The sequence below is a fragment of the Fukomys damarensis genome, unplaced genomic scaffold (assembly GCF_012274545.1).
Source record: "Fukomys damarensis isolate Sample0158 unplaced genomic scaffold, DMR_v1.0_HiC HiC_scaffold_10, whole genome shotgun sequence".
Taxonomy (NCBI): Eukaryota; Metazoa; Chordata; class Mammalia; order Rodentia; family Bathyergidae; genus Fukomys; species Fukomys damarensis.
In genome coordinates, this window is record NW_022900922.1 from 23,965,172 (window position 1) to 23,983,638 (window position 18,467).

Below are 18,467 nucleotides of genomic sequence, written 5' to 3' on the forward strand. Positions count from 1 at the left end.
TCCTGACTCGGCCGCCTCCCGGGGCGACCCGGCTCCGGGGCGCGGATGCTCGACTTTGCAACGTTCGCCTGCCCCTGTGATTTCAGAGCTGGAGCTGAACACCAAGTGCGTGGTGGAGATGGAAGGGAACCAGACGGTTCTGCACCCTCCTCCCTCCAATAGCAAGCAGGGAGAAAGGTAAAGCGGTTCGGGGAGGGCGGCGGCGGGACCCCACCTCGCGGCGTCCTGCAAGTTTGAGCCAGGAAGATGGGAGAACGCTCTCCTTTTGTTAGGAAGGCGGCTTCAAGTTTGTCGCTCGCTCCTGTGGGGAGCTGTTGCAAGTCCAAGTTCCTCTCCTCCCGCTGTCGCCCTTCCTTTTTGTCCCCTCCCATCTAGGACGGTGTCAGGCAGGGCACCCCGGCCAGGGCCAGCACCAGTCCGCAGTGTCCCCTGTGGAGTTCAGGCCACCCAGAGAGCGAGGAGGCCGGATGAAGCCCTGGGGGTGATTAATTCAATGGCCACATTATACAGATCCGAAAACTGAGGCCCGAAGGGGCCGAATGACCAGGCTAAGTCCTTGTTCGTGAAACTCAGAGCCTCTGATTCTTATCACCTCAACGTTTGCTTCCTTTGTCAGAATTATTGGGGGACGTTGTGTGTAAGGCGGAGGGTGGCAAACCTGACTTTAAGATTCAGGATCATCCCCTTAAATTTTTTTTTTTTTTTTTTTTTTTTTTTGTTAGTGCTGAGTTGAGATAATGCCTGACTATAATGCGCGAATTTTGATTTTCAAGGAAACAAAAGTAGTGCCCTGAACTGTATAGACGCTGAGGGGAGATTTAAAGGAGGCTGCATTTACTAGATGGCAACATATTTGCATTTGAAAAGTGGTAACTGTTAGATCCTTTATTAATTCTGCTCTGTTCCTTGCAACGGTATGGGAAAATGCCCTAAAATAATTTGGATTTTTGGCATTTTTCTGGTAAGCTCCCAGAAGAAATCGGTTGGAATTCATTCAACATGGCAGTGCAGTAGCTTGTATTTGGATTTTTGGCATTTTTCTGGTAAGCTCCCAGAAGAAATCGGTTGGAATTCATTCAACATGGCAGTGCAGTAGCTTGTTTAAAAAAAAAAAAAAAATGTAAAGGAGAAAGCGAGATTCTACAAAATTAATTCCTGAAAATGACTATGCGTTTCTAAAAGTCACCTGTTGATTGATGAGCTACAATGTAGTAATTTTGCTCTTCAGAGATTTTCACCGTGGGAGATTCTGAAGCAGGGTTTGTTATTTTATTGCTGAAGGGGGCAGCTGTTTCCGTTCTGTAATCATGTGTTACTCCTGCACTGTTTGCTAAATTAGGGATAGAAAATTATGAGGAGTAAAGATCCGGGGATTCTTTGCTTTTCGTGTAATTTTTTGTGCAATTTTTATCTGATTTGCAAACATTCTGCCACCCTTAGCAGATTCTTACAGTGACATCGCATAGCTAAGTTACATTTATGATGTGGTGTTAAATACTTTTTAGTAATGGATGTATCCTCTGGCAGTATTTTTAGATTCATTAAAAATATTGTTTTACAGGGCTATATTTTTAGATAACATCTATAGCAATGTGGATAGTATATTTCATGGTGATAAGTAAATTTATTGAGTTAATTGAAATATGTGGAGATTACTGTAGCCACTAAAAAAAATAAATTAGCCAGTAAAGCCCTACGCGCCCAACCCCCAAACTGGGTATTGTATTATTTCAGAAAACATTCATTAGGTCAGATTCTTCAAGCAGTCTGGGAAACAGGTAGAATATTTAAGTCCTGTTTTGTAGCTCCTGCTTTTGTTTTCCTTGCTGGTTTGGTACCTGCTTCTTGTCACTCTCAAATGTGCAGTGCTATTGAAGTCTTGTCATTTGTGCAAAGATACAGATTAAATTTTTGGAGTTTGGGTAGAATTTATAACTGTGGATGGTGGGTTCCAAATGCTAAATAATCAGTTGATCATATATAAATAATCTGTTGGGCTGCCATGTTAGTCTTTCAAGTAAAGGTTTTTCAGGTGATTTGGGGATTTACCCATTGGCTTGCATGTTGATGTAGTCCCTTACATAGAGCTATAAAAATACCATTGAAATGGGTGCTCTCCGGTTCTGTCCTTCTGACAGATCTGCTTCACTGTGGGTTTCTGCTGGTGCTGGTCATTCTGTTTATAGATAAACTAAGGAGAATCAACATATCTTTGCTATTTGTAGATTAAAATTACTATCTCTGCAAGGATAAAGACACCATGTGCATTTTGATTTTCATTATGCCTCTTGCTTTCATATTTCTTTAGGGTGCTTTTCCTTATAACAAGGATGCATTCAAAATAGAAGCAATTCTTCCTTTGGGCTTTGGTTTGATTAATTGCAACAATGCTTCTTCATTTTGTATTTGCAACTCATTTCTACCATTTGTTTTTGAACAGAGCTCAAGGTAGGGCAAGAGTGAATGAGAATATTACTGTGTATACCCAGCAGTCTAAGGCTTGAATGAAATGTAAGAGTCCTTGAATAAATAGTGGCTAACTCATGCGAAGTTGAAAATTACTATCTTTCTGAAAGTTCCAAGAAATTACCAATACATTAATCCTGACCAGATATACACAGTTGCTGGATGAACATTTTCCATTTTACCAGTAAAAACAAATGAGGGTATATTGACTTCCAGGAAAAGAAACAGACAAGCTTAGCCTTCATATTTTTCCTTTATAGAATCAATGCCAAGACTGCGTAGTGAGGACTAGATGGCTTCTGAGGTTAAAGATGTTTGTTTTGGGCTGGGGATTAGCTCAGTGGGGCTGCCGCCTGCCTCCCAACTGCAAGGTCCCAAGTTCCATCTCCTGTACAGAAAAAAAAAAATTTTTTGTTTTGATGCTGAAATTCTAAGATTAAAATACAGTGCACAGGTCCAGATTAATAGTTGACACGTATACTGTTCACCATTGAAACATTAAGTCCTATATGATTTGTTTCTTGAAATTCAATTGCATTGCTGCTCAGGAGACATTTACAAAGTTCACGGAAGTACCATGCTTGGCCTAGGGGGTCCAAGGGTAACTGTGGATTCAAGGCTTGTTCCAGAGGCTCTTACTTTACAGAGTTGTGGGAAGAAGGGGGGATACAATGTAGCAATTACTCTAGTATATACCTCTGCTGTTACTTGTACTGAATTGTTTGGAGATTCCATTTCCCCTTCTCTCTTTCCCTGGAGGCTGTGAGCTCCCTGAAGGCAGATAACTTTGTCCTTACACAGTGGGCAATACAGAGGGGCTGTGGAAGCCACCTAGGGTGTTGGCAGCCCGTAGTGACAGGCTGGTGGCATTTGTGCTGGTCTTGTGGGTGCTAAGAGGTGGATTCACTTTTGCAAGATGAGGTGAAAGTCCTTCCTTGAGGAAAGTGAAAGTACATTTGCTACAAATTACCTCTGGGCGATTATGTGTGTTTGAATGTGGGGTGTGGGTGGGAAGTGGAAGCAGAGTGAATGAAAATCCCTACTTTGCCCAAGTGGGTGAAATATATACAGTGAAATGTCTTTTTCTCACCTTTGCTGTCATCCCTTCTTTCCCCATAATCTTGCCTCTCCAAAAAGGCTAAACAAAGTCATTTATTTCTCATGCGTATACATACACATGCATGCATATACACAAATACAAATGATTGTATCTTGCTTGTATATATTCAACAAATATCTTTAGTGTCTTTTAACGTTAGTGTACGAAGACTGATTCATTCTTTACATCCAGCATGGATGATCGTGGTGGCTTTTAAAAGTACAGATCATTATCATTGGTTTATGGATTGATCCTTCTGTTAGTAAATGAAGCTTTGTTATAGGTAGAACATAGTAGAACTTGCTTTCAGCAGGAGTTTCTATTATTTTATGTAAGTGAATGGTAAGGTTAGCCTCTAAAGTAATGTGCGTATTGAATCTAGCTAAGTAAAAAAATATCATGCCAAATACAGGGCTTTAGTAAAAAGGTATCAAAGATTTTTAACTTCCTGCCCATTTTTTGATACTGCAAGGTGTGTAATACACTTTGAATTGTGTATTGTAGTGCAGGTCTGGTGCAAGGGAAGCTACCTGTTGGTCAACTGGATACATAGTTTCTAGTTTATGCATTGTGTGTTGCAGGGTTTTATTTCCAAGCTGCCTTCACCTTCCATTTCCAAGGCTTCTAGGATGGGTCCTTCTGTTCAGGGGTCTTTGTAGACTGATATTAGTGAAAACCATATAAAATTGGAAAGATAAATCACCTAAGAAACAGGAATATTCCACAATATGAAATTGTTTTGGGGACTTTGAATTCTGTTTTCTGTGTTGCTCTTCTCTCTGAGTTTATTGCTCTTCTCTCTGAGTTTATTGCAAAGTTTTTTTGTTTGTTTTGGGAATTTTTTGTTTGTTTTGTTTTGTTTTTGTTTTTGGTTTTTTTTTTGAGACAGAGGCTAGCTATGCAGTTCAGGCTGGCTTTGAACTCATGGTGAGTCTCCTGCCTCAGCCTCCTGAGTGCTGGGATTACAGGTGTGTGCTACCACGCCCACTGCAAAGTTGATTATATGAGAGCAAAGAATATTTACATTTTACTAGTCTTGGAATGTGCATTTTTCAGGCACAGTATTAGTGGGATTTTAAGGAGTATTACAATGGAATATTTTTATTAGCTGTCAACATTTGCAATTTGTTTTAAAAGAGAGGTACATTAAAATCTTTTAAAATAATAGTAACCATTATAATAATGCAGTGCAGTTTAAAGTGGTGATTTAAAAATTATTTTGATTATGGTCCACAGTTCAAAATACTTTTTACATTATGACCATGTGTGTGTGTGTATGTGTATTACAAAGTTCATGGTAACATGCTCTTAACTATATGCAATGTTTTTCTTATTTTCTATGCTTTTCTATTTTAATTCATTTAAAAAAGGATGGCTGTAATTTACTGAACTGATTTTACAACCCACTAACGAGTCACAGACTTATAATTTGAAAAATATATGTTTACTGGGTAAATTTGGGTCCAGTTCTTTTTTAAAGCAATGTAAATAAAATGTAATACAGTTTTATAACTTATAAAGGCTATGAAAATAAAAAAAACAAAACAAAAACACCTCCTCTTAATTTCTTTACCCAGAGTGAACATCTTGAGTAGCTTTAATTTATTCTCTAGGAATTTCTCTCCCTATTCCTTAGGATGAACTGGTAGTAGGGCTGGGGATTTAGTTCAGTGGTTCTGCTGCCTGCTTCGCAAGTGCAAGGTCCTGAATTCAATCCCCAGTACCCCCGCCAAAAAAGGATGAAGGGGTAGTGCTACTTTTTGATTTGATCTCTTTCTATCCTACACTCAGATTTTTGCTGTCCCCACATTTCCAATATAGTTACATAACAATTTTGGCTGCATCAGTATTTTTGACATTTTTATGACTATATAGAGCTTCACATTTGAGCCATGTACTGTTACATTAGTTCTTTTCTGTTGTATAAAACTTATTGTGGTCTATAGAGTTAGTATCTTCTTTTTTTTTTTTTAGACTGGCTGGCTCTGAACTCACTATGTAGCCTGAACCGGCTTCAAAATTTAGGTGATCCTCCTGCCTCAGTGTCCTGAGTGCTAGGATTACAGGTGTGCACCACCATGCCAAGCTCTTTTCTATTTTGGTTCTTCTTTTTGCTATGTACTTATTAATTCAGCAATCAAACTCTCTACCTTTTCCTTGTTGATATCTCCTTTCAGGACATTCAAACATATTAAACATTCTTTTAATTTCATCTTCCAAGAGATGTTTTTCCTTAACCCCTTGACATGGACCGATAGCCCATCATTTTGGGTATTATTCCCTTTACCTCTGTTTCTGGAATCTTCTCTTTCTTTGTTTCTCTTTCCTTCTTTCTTGGTTTATTGCTTCATTAGCTTTCTGAGAAAGCATAGTTAGGAGGTAAAGTTTTTTGAAACCATGAAAAATATCTTCATACTATCCACTCCGTGGATAATTTGAGTGAGTATAAAATTCTATTTTAAAGATGTTGTCCCAGTGTCTTTTATCTTCCAGTGTTTCTCTTGAGAAGTTATTTGAATTTCTGATCCTTTGGATGTGACCTGGTTTGTTCCTTTCTGTAATCTTATGGAAAAATCTTTTTTATCTTTGTGAAATCATGAAAGGAGGCCTTTTAGAATTGGAAACTTCTGTTCTTCAGTCCTGATAAAAATTCTTGAATTAGTTCATTAACAAAATTTTCCTCTTTATTGTCTCTGTTCTTTTTAGGACACATGGAGTTCCTTGAACTGATCCACTAGTGGTTTTATTTTTCCTATTTTTCTTCTGTCTTTTTTGGGTTTTTTTTTTTTTTTTTTTTTTTTTTTTTTAAGCCAGGGTCTCACTATGTAGTTGAGACCTGGAACTCACTATGTAGCCTGGGCTGGTCTCGAACTCACAGTGATCCTCCTGCCTCAGCCTCCGGAGTGCTAGGATTACAGGTGAGCGCCACCACACCTGGCTCTTCTCTTATCTTTTTGTCTTTCACTTTGTCTTCTAACTCTTATACTTAGTTTCTCTTTTCTGCTGTTATATTTGTAATTTCCAAGCATTCTTTTTTAGACTGATTTTTAAAAAATGACATCACATTCATTTTTCTTGGTTATGATATCTTCTCATCTGTATAGTGCTAGTTCTCTGAATACTCTGTGTTTCTCCCCTCCCTGTATTTTGTAAAGTTCTTTGTTTGTTTGTTTGTTTTGTTCTCTGTTATGGTAAGGACATTCCTCAGATATAGCAGACTACATCAGTTAAACTGTGGGGTTTCTGCAGGGCAAGTTTTATACATGATTTATCTTTATGTTTTTAATACTTCATATTCAACAATTCCTACCACACAGAAAGTCTTTTGTAAATGGCCTCTGTAATTATTATTATATTATTTAAATCTTTCGTCAAATCCCTTTTCCATTTAACTTGTGGCAATAAAAATTATTTTCTTTTTTGAAAGAACATAGACAAATGCTAAAATTGCACATACCAACTGCTGTCTCAGTTACCCACATTCATGAAAATAATTACTTGTGGCTAGGGCAAAGTGATGGGGGAAACTTTTAATCCTATTTTTGTGTCATCATTGCAAACATTTTAATTAAGAAATTGTTTGGTGCCCTTTAATTTAAGAAGTGTATACCTATTGGGTTGGGGAAAATGGCATAAGAAATTTTCAGAATGATACCAAGTTGGCAAGTTTTTCACCTTTCCAATTAGCTTCTGGAAAAATCAAGTTATGAGATCAGTGGAAAACTTGTCCAGTTGACAGTACAGTTACCCGTGGCAGGTGCTTCTGTGTTTAAGAAAATTTAAAGAACAAGTTTCTCTCAAATAATAGCCATCCTGAACATACGGGTTTCTCAGAATTGTACAAGCAAAAGTATCCTTTCTAGGTCTTCCCCAGACCTAAAGCAGAGCAGGTGTTTATGTGTTTAGAAATTAAAGTTTTCAGAACATTACCTGCAAGGGAAACAAAATAACAGAGAAATCAACCACAACACTCAGAAAGATTACTTGACAGTCTAAGCAATTTGCTGGCAATAGAGCTCTGAAGAAGGAAGAAATGCTCAAATTTGTATGCAAACATGATAAAACAATCAAGCTGTGGGCTTCAGGAGCTATCGTTTAAAGGAAGCTCATTCTGTAAACTTTTTTTGAAAATTTACATTTGGAAGTGTGAAGAAATTACTCCCTTGAAATTACTATATTTGGCATTTTACCACCCAGCGACTAGATGGAAACTAAACACATACAGGTGCACATGTCAGGTTTTCACATCTGTCCCTAAAATTTAGTTCGTAAAAATGTATGGTTCTTCTATTTGATTGTAAATTTAAGGTTCAGAAGGAAAAGTAGAGAAGAGAATCCTTGGAGACATGAAGGAGTATAAGAACCTGAGAGTCTCCAGCCCAAGCCCCAGCATTTGATTGAATCTAGTGATGAGTTCATGTTACTATGAGATGAGCAATTCTGTGAGTTGTTGATAAAGTAGCACTGTTTTTATCAAATCATCCTTGCAGTGGGTTTTCCATATCAAAGTGTAATTATATCTTTTTGAAAAAATCGTTTTAACACTCTAAAATGTTTTTGCCTGTGTAACTTTTTTTTTTTTTTTTTTTTTTGGTAGCAGGGATAGAACTTAGGTCCTTGTGCTTACGAGGCAGGTGGCCAAACCACTGAGCTAAATCCTCAGCCTGCCACTATGAAACTTTTAAGAGGCATGATAGAAACAAAAATGGGCAGAGGAGAGTCATTGTCCTCCACTTCAGTTCTTCCTAATTTCTTCCTTAAGTTTGACCCTGCCCATTTAATATTGTATTAAATAGTTTCAGTCACAGTTTTATGTTTAGTTTTTCTCGCATTTATGTTTTGTCATGCTCCATATCTTTCACAGTTTTAAGTTTAATAACAATATAATTGGGGGAGTTTCATAATTTTTAGTATTTTCTGTATTTTCAGACCTTAGTGTTTTTCTTTTTCCTTTTTTGGTACTGGGGATCGAACTCAGGCCTTTGTGCTTGAGATGTAGGTGGCAGAAACAGTGAACCAAATCCCCAGCCCCTTACTGTTTTTCATGATCATAAATAACAGAGTCTTTTTAGAGTTCTTTGCTTACTAATTGAAAAGCATTTCTTCTCAAGCTTGCTAAAACGAAAACCTTTGTTTGAAATTATATGATAATACAAGCTATTCTCTTTCATTATAATGAAAGTAGAAATCAGCAATTCTTAAATTTAAGAATGAGAGAGACATAGTGTAACAAATGCAGAGGGAGGAGACCACCCCAGCAGGATAGTGAAAGCAGAGGTACAGACTTTATTCACCTGGGCAGAGGAAACTGACAGCGAGCAAGAGGCTGCCAGCTCCAAACAAAGAAAAAGGCAGAAAGCTTTATAGGGCATTGGAAGAAAGGTCAGGCACGTCTGTCATGTGTAGAGGTCCACACATCAATCAAGGCAGATGTAAGGGTATCTTCAGGTGACTTGGCTTTGAGAAGATGCTGTACATTATAGTTATCTGTGTTGGGAGCACCCCATTACATGCTCTGTGTTTGAGACAGTGGGACTTCTGTCTGGCAGAGACAGCACCTGCATCTGCTGTCTGTTTTGTTGTGCTTTTTTTGTATCTCGTCAAACTGTAGCTTGGAATTAAAGAACATATTCACTGACCATTTCATGACCAGGTCAAGCCTGACACATAGAACAGTCATTTTGTTGAGGGCAGCGATAAGAACAACTTCTGTCAAATCTTGTTTCTGCCTAACTTTCAAACCTGAGCGTGCATGGGAATCATCTGAAGGCCATAACCAAAGGTTCTGACTCAGGAGGCCTTGGGTGGGCTTGGACATTTGCATTTCTATCAAGTTCCCTCACGCTCTTCATGTGCAAAGCTCAGGACTGACTTTGAGGAACTGCTGATCTGGACCAGCAATGTCTAATAGAACTTTCATTTGTGATGAAAATGTTATTTCCACTGTGCGTTATGACAGTCACCAGCCTACTATGATTATTAAGCACTTGGCGTGTGGCTAATATGAGCTGGGAACTGAATTTTAAACTTTATTTATTTTAATTAAATGTAAACAGCCACATGTGGCAGGTCTAGACAAAGGTTTTCAGTGTTTGGCTGCAGAATAGAACCACTGGAGAGGCCTTAAAAATAGATGCCTGGCTCCCACCCACCCCAAGGTTCTGGCTTAATTGGGCTGTAGTACACTTTGGACATTGGGATTGTCACAAAGCTTCCCAGGTGTCCCAGTTACTGTTGTTGCTTAGTAAAGCACTCCAAAACTTAGTGGTCTAAAAAAACGATTTAATTATGCTCATGAGTTCTGTGGTCAGCAATTGGGATGGGGTAAAGTAGATACAACCCTACTTCAGTGTCTGGGGTGTGGCCATCTGAAGGTGGGACCTGGCTGAATGTCCAAGAGAGTTAACAGCTTCAAGGTACGATTGCAGATCAAAAAAGCTTAATTAAATTGTATTTCTTGTCTTTTGTAACACACAGGCTTGGTACTTGATTTTCATGAGTAGCCAAGCTTGAAAACCTCTGGCCTACTTTAACATACCAGGCCTAAGCCTAGTGTCACAATTTAAAGGCTGTCCAGCCAGGTGTGTCTAATTAAAACGCCTCTCACCATTTGTTTTTCCTTGAAGTGGGATGGAAGGTATTACTGAAATAATCTAGGTGCTGGGCCTTGCCTCTCCTGTCCTCCGATGCTGACTTGTTGGGAAGGACAGCTTTCCCCAGCCTCAGGCCTCTTTCCCTGCTTGACTCACCTTGCTCTGGTGACCCGAGGGCAGCACCGGGGATCTGGGCTGTGGAGAAAGAAGCAGCCAGGGTGTAGTGGAAAAGGGCTGGAATTCGGGATGCCACTGGGTTCTGCCATTGAGTTGGTTTGTATCTTCTAATTAGCCATTGTTGAATCACTTTTGCCTGTAAACTTCTTCATCTGTGAAATTGAAGACTGGACTAAATAATTAACCCTGTAAGGTATTTTTTTTCGAATTCTGACTTTAAGACTTGTCTCAGCTGTGGTAAATACAGTGTTGAGTCAAAACGGTGCGTAGGTAACATTTATAAGGGCTGAAATGGATTGCATCTTAATTTACTTGTTAGGAGAACTGGGGAGACAGGGTGGCTGATCTGGGGAGGCTGGGATAGCCTGCAGTAGCTGATGCCTCGGGGGCCAAAGGTGTCAGTGAAATGAGACAGCCTCCAGCTCTGGATATCTGCCTTCCGTCCTTATCAGCTAGCTGCGAGAGGCCTGGTTCCTTCCATCACCCCGCGAGCCTCTGGCCTGGGTGTGTGCCCATGTGACATTTAAAAAGTCATTTAATTGGGACCTTGCAAGTTTTTTCCTTCTGCAGTTGTGTTTTATGAGTGGGGGCAATGATGTTTCAGCTACCCTTGCAAGCACACAGCTTTTCCATACAGTCATGTAAGGGGCTGGGGTGGAGAAATGACATCTCCAGACCTGTTAGGAAAAGGCTTTGTTGGGCAGCTTGTCTTCTTTTTTTTTTTTTTGGTTTTTTGAGACAGGGTCTCACTAGGTGGTTCAGACTGCTCTGGAACTCACTCTGTAGCCCAGGCTGATCTCGAACTCACAGTGATCCTCCTGCCTCAGCCTCCAGAGTGCTGGGATTACAGGCATGCTCCACCACGCCTGGCCAGCTTGTCTTGTTTCTGAAGAGTCCTTTCCAGTGCTGCCAAACTCCCACGATCCCATCACAGTGTTTCCCATCTTTCACTGTGGGAGGAGGGACTCCAGGTGTGAGTGTGTGCATGTGTGTGTGTTTCCACTCTGCCTTGTGCCCTGCTCCCCTTAGTGTGAGGGTTAATTCAGAGTCTGGTCTGTAGGTGTGATGAGCTTTGCTGCTGTCAGAAGAGGCGTGAGGAAAGCAGCTGTTTGCCATAGCCCTGCGGGGAGAAGTTCGGGCCTTGTTTTTTGTGTTTGGTCTTCTTTTTTCTTCTCTTTTTTAAAGATGGAACAGGAAGGAAGCCTTTGAGGGAAGGGAAGCTTGGTGCTGCCTTGACTGTACTCCCACCTGGAGTGACCCCGGGCTGGGTCCTTGGGGTACTATCAGGAAAGGAAGCCAACCACAGAAGTTCCATTGCAGACCTGGAAGATGTGTCGCCTAAATTTTGGGAGAGTCACATGTACTTTGTTGAAAAAATTAACAGGTCTTTAAATATACTTATATTCTGTTCTGGGGTTTAGTAAAACAAGTCCTCACAATTGGTGCTTTTCTGTCCCTCTATCTTACTAATCTCAATTAAGTAGAGAATGTGTAAAGAATTACAGCTGAACTTAGAGTTAGAATGGGAGCATTGAAATTGTAAATTTAAAAATGGAATGGAGTTCTTGGTTTTGTTTCCTTTTTTTCTCTTTCTTACTACTATTTATATAGTTAATTGAAGTGTAGCATTCATTATACAAATTGTAATGGACTGGTTACATTGTTACATTGAAAAAGATCCTTAAAATTCCTTGTTTTAAGGGTGGTGTTTTGTGTAAGGAGGGAGGAGTGTGTAGTAGGGAAGGTTTATCGAGATAATCGTTAAATTTGGGGATCCTTATTCAGTTTTAAACATCTGTTTTGATCTAGAGCTGCACAGCATCACAGTACAAACTGGCCACTTCATTGCTTTTTGAGGACTTGAAGTACTGTGGTAACAATTTCTCTCCACAATTCTGGTCCCAAAGTGAACTGGACTAGAATGAAGCAGATTTCCCTGTAAGGTCAACATTGAACCTAACCACTGAATTTGATTCAGTTCTTGCCCTGCTTGGTTTATGACCAGAATCATGGAAAGAATTAAGTTTTTGAAATGAGGTATTGCTGCTTTGGTAAAGTAGTACTTCTTTCTGCAGGATGAGTTTAGGCTACATTTTGATAGCAAATTATGCAGTAGAAGTACATTTTTTTCAAAGTTTCTGGTTTACTTAAATCCTAAGGGATTTTTTTTTCTTAAGTTCTTGAGAAATTATTTAACCAATTTTTTTCAAAGCCTTGGTTCCTCGAGCTGAGAATTTAAAAACAAACAAACAAACTGGTTAAAATAAAAATTTGAGTTAACTGTTACCAAATTCTCTTAAATGTGCCAAGTAAGCACACTAAAAACAAAAATACCACGGTATCTTGGTACCTCACTTAATAAAATAAAGGACAATTTAACACCACAATAGGAGGAAAGATAAAATCACAGGATTTAACCATCAGGTAAATGCAACTTTACTAAAAACAAATTGTCTCCTTTCCTGGGAGCTGATGGAAATACTGCCCTAGTAGATTACTGAATTGGGAAGTGCAGTTGGATGTCCTGCTGTCTGAGGTCTCATGTACCATTACGTTGACAGCTAAGTTAGTTAGAAATATTATTATAGGCAGTCATCAGGGCTGGGCCCTGGAAGAAGTTGACGGAAGATAAGAAAGTAGTACAACTGTGGCTGGAGGAGGTTCGTTGAAGGTCAGTCTTGAAGACAAGGAGAAAGACTACACCCAGTACTCCCCTTGGGATGAGCAGCAGTGATTGCTATTCCAAACAGGAATAAATTACGCTGGGTGGGGAACCAAAACCTCCTTAGCCCATGCATACCATATCATCATAGGATTTTTTTTTTCTTTATTAACTGACCATTGTGTAGCTCAGGGCTAGAGCACTTACCTAACTGTGAAGAACCTGAGTTTGATACCCAACACTGTAAAAGGAAGGAAGAAAAGAATTTGACCAAAGAGTTTCCCTTTTCTGTGTGTATGTTAAATTTTTTAAATGGCTGTTGACATCTTTATTTTTATAGTTTGGTATTGAAGTGTCCACAGCAATCTTTGTTTTATTTTATAGTTTTAATTTTTATTAGTACACGCTTGCAGTACCTAATAATTATATTCATTGTGGGGAATCGGTGCGTGTACCTAACCCATCTTGGTTCTTTGCGTTCCCTTTTACTTCCTTCCCACCTTCCTCCATCTCCTGGTCCCCTTCCCATCTGCAAAAACAAAATACCTTACTGATCTTTAAAAATTTAGATGAAATAAAATTAAAAGCTTTAAAGTATGTCTTTCATACACCTTATATACCTACCCTGAAAGATATTTTATATAATATTTGTGGTGCAGCTGCTTTTGTTTATTTGTTTCTGTTTGCTATACTGGAGACTGTGAACTGAGGGTCTTTGTACTGAACTTCATCCCCAGCCCTTTTTATTTTATTTTTTGAGGTAGGATCTCACTAAGTCTCTAATTTGCTCAAGTGGGGATTGAATTTGGGCTCCTCCTGCCTCAGCCTCCTAGAGTGCTGGTATTATTGGCTTGCACCTGTGTTTTGACTGTTTATATAGGCCCAGCTTGCACCTGTGCTTTGTCTGAACTATCATAGGCTGTCAAGTGTGGAATTTTCTGCTTTTGGCATCATGTCAGCATTCTGAACATTTCAGATTTTGGAGTGTTTTGGGTTTAAGATTAGGGAACTCAATCTAGGTGTGAGCCGTGGCTTTTAAGCTGGCCGAAGAGAAGTTTCATAGTTGCCTTCTGCCCTGTGTCTGTAGACATCAGTTGGGTGCCAATAACTAGTTTTATAAAACATTGTCAGCTGTTGTGGCAGAATGTTATAGTGGCCAGAAGGGTGGACTTTGGAGCTGCTTGTTTGAATCTGATTCTACCGCTTTCTAGCTGGGAAATTCGGGGTAAGTCCCGCGACTGACCATGCTTCGGTTTCCTCATATGCAAAGCTGGAACCAAGAAGTGCAGAGTGTGAAGGGCTCTGGGGAACACATGGTGAGTGTTGACAGTGTTATTTTCACTACGAAAGGGTGCTTAAGGGTTACTGACCTGGTCTTGCTTCTAATATTGTGTCTTACTCATCCTGTATTTTAGAAGAAAGTTTCTTTTCAGCCTGTAAAAAGAGCAGTTAAAAAAAGAAAATTTGAAGGTTTTCGTATTTGTCTTAGAATTTGCTGATTGTTTCTGATTTAAATGTGGATGTTTAATGTAGTATGCATTTTCAAGACTAGCTGTTGGGACCACAGGACCCTGCTCTACAGAGGTGGGTGCAGTGAATTCTGTGAGAGGGACATTCCTCATAATAGGTATTCACCTGTCTCTGGCCAGGTATGTGGCAGGCATTTAAGAAAAGAATATATATCCAGAAGTTGTATGTGAACACCTGTAAGAAGTAAATGTGCTTGACCAATTTTTAAATTTTATTTTTTCTTAGTATATATGTGTAGTGCATCGTGATTGCATTCACCATGGCGAGTTGGTACATGTGCACAACACATCTGAATTCTTTTTGTTTCCTTTCCCTCCCCTCACCCCTGAAAAGTGTGTGTGTGCAGTAAGAATGGGGGATGCCTTGTCCACTTCATGAACAAGCAGGAAATGTGTGTTTTACTTTTTTCTTCTTTTTTCCCTCTGCATGTGAAGCGTCCTGGCCACAGTCCCAGCCCAGAGTTCCGTAAGTGAGGGAAGCACATGGTGCATTGAGCTCTTGGAATCTGCTACTGTAGCTCCTCATCCCAGCCCTGGAGGCAGAGAGCAGGCGGGGGAAGTGGGGTGAGGAATGGGAGGCAGGGCATGGAAGGAGGGGGAGTTGGGATGAGCGGAGGATTGGGTCTGGAGCCCTTCCGTTGCAGCCCCTCTGCAAAGCTGTGATTGGGGAGAGCAGCTGGGACCGAAGAGAGGCGGAGCTGTGTAGATCCCACCCTGCCACTGGGTTGTTTAAGGCCTCTGAGGCATACAATAGATCATCTTCTGCTTTAAATTTGAAAGCCTTTTGCTTGCCTAATAATCCTTAGTAATTAGTCAGCTGTTAATCAGCACATATCAGCTGGCCAGAGAACAGCATTGTCAAGCGGGACACTGAGTATATGGCAACATGTTTGTGTTGGGGCTCTGACAGCGATCAGGAGCAGGGAAAATAAATACACTTCAGATCACTTACTTGCTCCTAGCAGTTGGCTCTGCTTCTGTTACTGGACAGATAATACTTTTGACTGGATAGCTCTGGCTAGGGCTGTGAGTGTTGGGGAACTTCTCCCAAGCCTCTTGTTTACTGAATTCTTTCTAGGGATGTTGGTGATATGCTAGGTGGAGGTATGTGATAGCCATTTAATTGCACTGAGCATTGTATCCAAATTGACCTAAGCATCTTGGTGCTTTTCTTCCATCTTCTATCAGGTCCAAACTTGTTACCCCAAATAAAAGATAGTGACCACTTCTATGTCTGGGAAGAATCTCTACAAATGACTTATCACCTTGAGCCCTTGTCTATCATCTTTTTCCTCCCCTTTCCTTTCTCCTGGCAGCTAGAGCATGCCACACACATGCAGGTACCTTTCAGATGATGTAGGAGTGGGTGAAGTGAAGGATATGGATTTAAATGTTGCAGGAGCTGTGGCCGCGCACATGCGTGTGTGGTAGAATGTTGCTCACATCCCTGTGGTTCTGTCCTTGCTAGCCTGGGCCCTTGAGAGCTCTCATTTCTGTGTTAGATTATTACATATGCCAGGCTCTGGGCAGTTGTGTGGCTTGTTAGGATCGTGGCGGTAGAAATGTAGCACTGTACCCTCCCAACATTGACTACCACTGCCTTGGGCTGACAGTCATTGGCTGTCACTCTTAGCATTCCACAAGGTAAGTTGTGGTTGCCGTCACCCAGTCTTTGGCAAGTGTTCACATTTATTTTATTTTATTTATTTATTTGTTTGTTTGTTTGTTTTAGTTTTTTGAGACAGGGTCTCACTATGTAGTTGAGACTGACCTGGAATTCACTATGTAGCCCAGGCTGGTCTCGAACTCACAGCGATTCTCCTGCCTCAGCCTCCTGAGTGCTGGGATTATAGGTGTGTGCCACCATGCCTACCTATTTATTTATTTATTTATTTATTTATTTATTTATTTATTTTTGGTACTGGGGATCAAACTCGGGTCCTTGCGCTTGTGTGGCAGATGGCAGAACCACTGAGCTAAATCCTCGGCCTACGTGTTCACATTTTAAATGATTGTTGCACAGCCATATAGCAGCCTCATCAGTGAGTTCTGTACAGGTAAATAAATAGTGTGAGAGAATTCTGTCCTAGGTGAAGTCTCAAGTTCAGGAGTTTCCTGTAGTACCGGTTATGTCTCCCCCACGGGTGGTGTGTGTCCCAGACCCTGATGGGTGGACCCTGTACTAACCTGACTCGCTGTGTATTCCTGTGAGCCAGAACAGAAATGGTTCCTCACATTGTTCTGGGGAGAGAGAGGTGGAGGGGGAGAGTTGAGAGACAGGGGAGAGGTGCTGGCACTGTCAGTCACCCGCTCCAGGTCTGACAGGAGTCAGTGGCCTGTGAGGCACGACGCCCCACCATGGCAGGGGATGGTGGTCTTCATGTGGTTCTTTCCCTTGGAGGACCTGGGCCTGTCTTATTCTCTGGTACCTAAACGGCAGTGGGGTTGATGCTGCATCTTCTCTTTGCTCTTGTGTCAGCTGGCAGTGCTTACTTTTCCCCTCTGGAGAACACATGTCCAGAGATGTGCCTGAGTTTATCATTTCTCCAGGGTTCTCAGTATTGTGGGCAGATGTTTTCCAGGAATGTGCACTGGAACAGAAATCATATGGGAATGGCATTCTGCATGGATAACAATAACTTTGAGTCTATTTATATTTTTTAAGTAACCTATCTGCAGTTTTAAAAAAGCCTTTAGTAAGTTTTAATGGATATTATTTAATAAACACCTTATTAACAAGTTACTTATTTTGCTTTTGTTGTTCCAGGGATGGAATTCAGAGCCTTTGCACATGCTAAACAAATGTTCTATTACTGATGTGTACATCAGCCCTTATTTATTTGTTTATTTTTGAGACAGGGTCGTGCTAAGTTGCCCAAGCTGGCCTCAAATTTGAGATCTCCCTGCCTCATCCTTCCCAATAGCCAGAATTATAGCTGTGCACCACTACATCCAGTTTGACAAATGACTTGTGCACAGTGATTACCAAATATATCAGTGGGTCGTAGTTCCATGCCTGAGACTCTTGGCTTGGGAATCAGAACAGAAAGTCAGAGGACTCTGGCTAGCTGAAGAAGAGAAGACCCAGATTGCAGCTCTTTCCTTTGGGGAGTGAGTGGTGAGGTTGCCAGAGGTTGTTGCCAGAGCGTTCAGTACAGTGAGGGTATTATTGCATGACTTAGGAGATGCACAACCAGGTATCTCAGCTCTTTGAACCTGCAGTCTTACAGAAAGGCTTTCATTAGTTCTACCATGGACAGATTTTAGTATTCCAACATGGAGCGGGTGGCTGAGTGCAAGATGGCTCTTTCTTATTCACAGCATTTTTCAATGACAAAAAAGCAAACAGTATGGTTCTACTTAGTAGCTTTATTAACGAATATTATTACTTGAGTGTTGATGATGGAACCCAGAGCTTTGTCCATGCCAAGCACACGCACTGCTCCTGAGCTATACTCCTAGCTCCTCATTATTATTATTTTTAATCCAGATGCCTGGCTTTTTAGAACTTGGAGCTAGCACGTTCGTGGCTTTGAGTTTCTTGCAGGGAAAGTGAGAGGCACCTGTCCATCCTTCTCTTTTTGAAAGCTTAAATAACTTTGTTTATAATATAATTTTTCCTAATTATAAGCATGATGCCCATTCACATCAGACACTTGTAAAGTATAGATTAGAGATAAAACACAATTTGCTCATCTTGCTAACATGTTGATGCATTTTCATTTTTCTGTATATGGTATTTAATACCACCAAAGTGAGTAACTCATTTTTATGGTTATGAAAACAGCTGTTCCGTGCTGCCTCTAGGTAATAACAGTGTATAAAACTTTACAAGACTGAGTTCAGTTAAACATTTAGTCCAAGTCAAAATTCTGTTTCATTGAGGGCCAGGGATTTTGCTCAGTGGTGCTACCACCTGCCTCACAAGTGCAAGGGCCCAA

General features: G+C 40.4%; 1 protein-coding gene across 4 annotated transcripts in view; it reads left to right on the forward strand.

Annotated features, from left to right (window-relative positions):
* The first annotated feature begins 47 nt into the window (after positions 1-47).
* The window catches only part of Kif13a (kinesin family member 13A), a 190,039-nt gene continuing 171,619 nt past the window's right edge, over positions 48-18,467 (forward strand). For all 4 annotated transcript variants that reach the window (XR_004516526.1, XR_004516527.1, XM_010622914.3 and 1 more), the window contains exon 1: positions 48-177. Coding sequence is in view for 2 of the 4 variants with exons in the window: in XM_010622914.3 (XP_010621216.1) it covers positions 119-177 (59 nt within the window). In the remaining 2 variants the exon portion in view is untranslated. The remainder of the gene's footprint in view (positions 178-18,467) is intronic.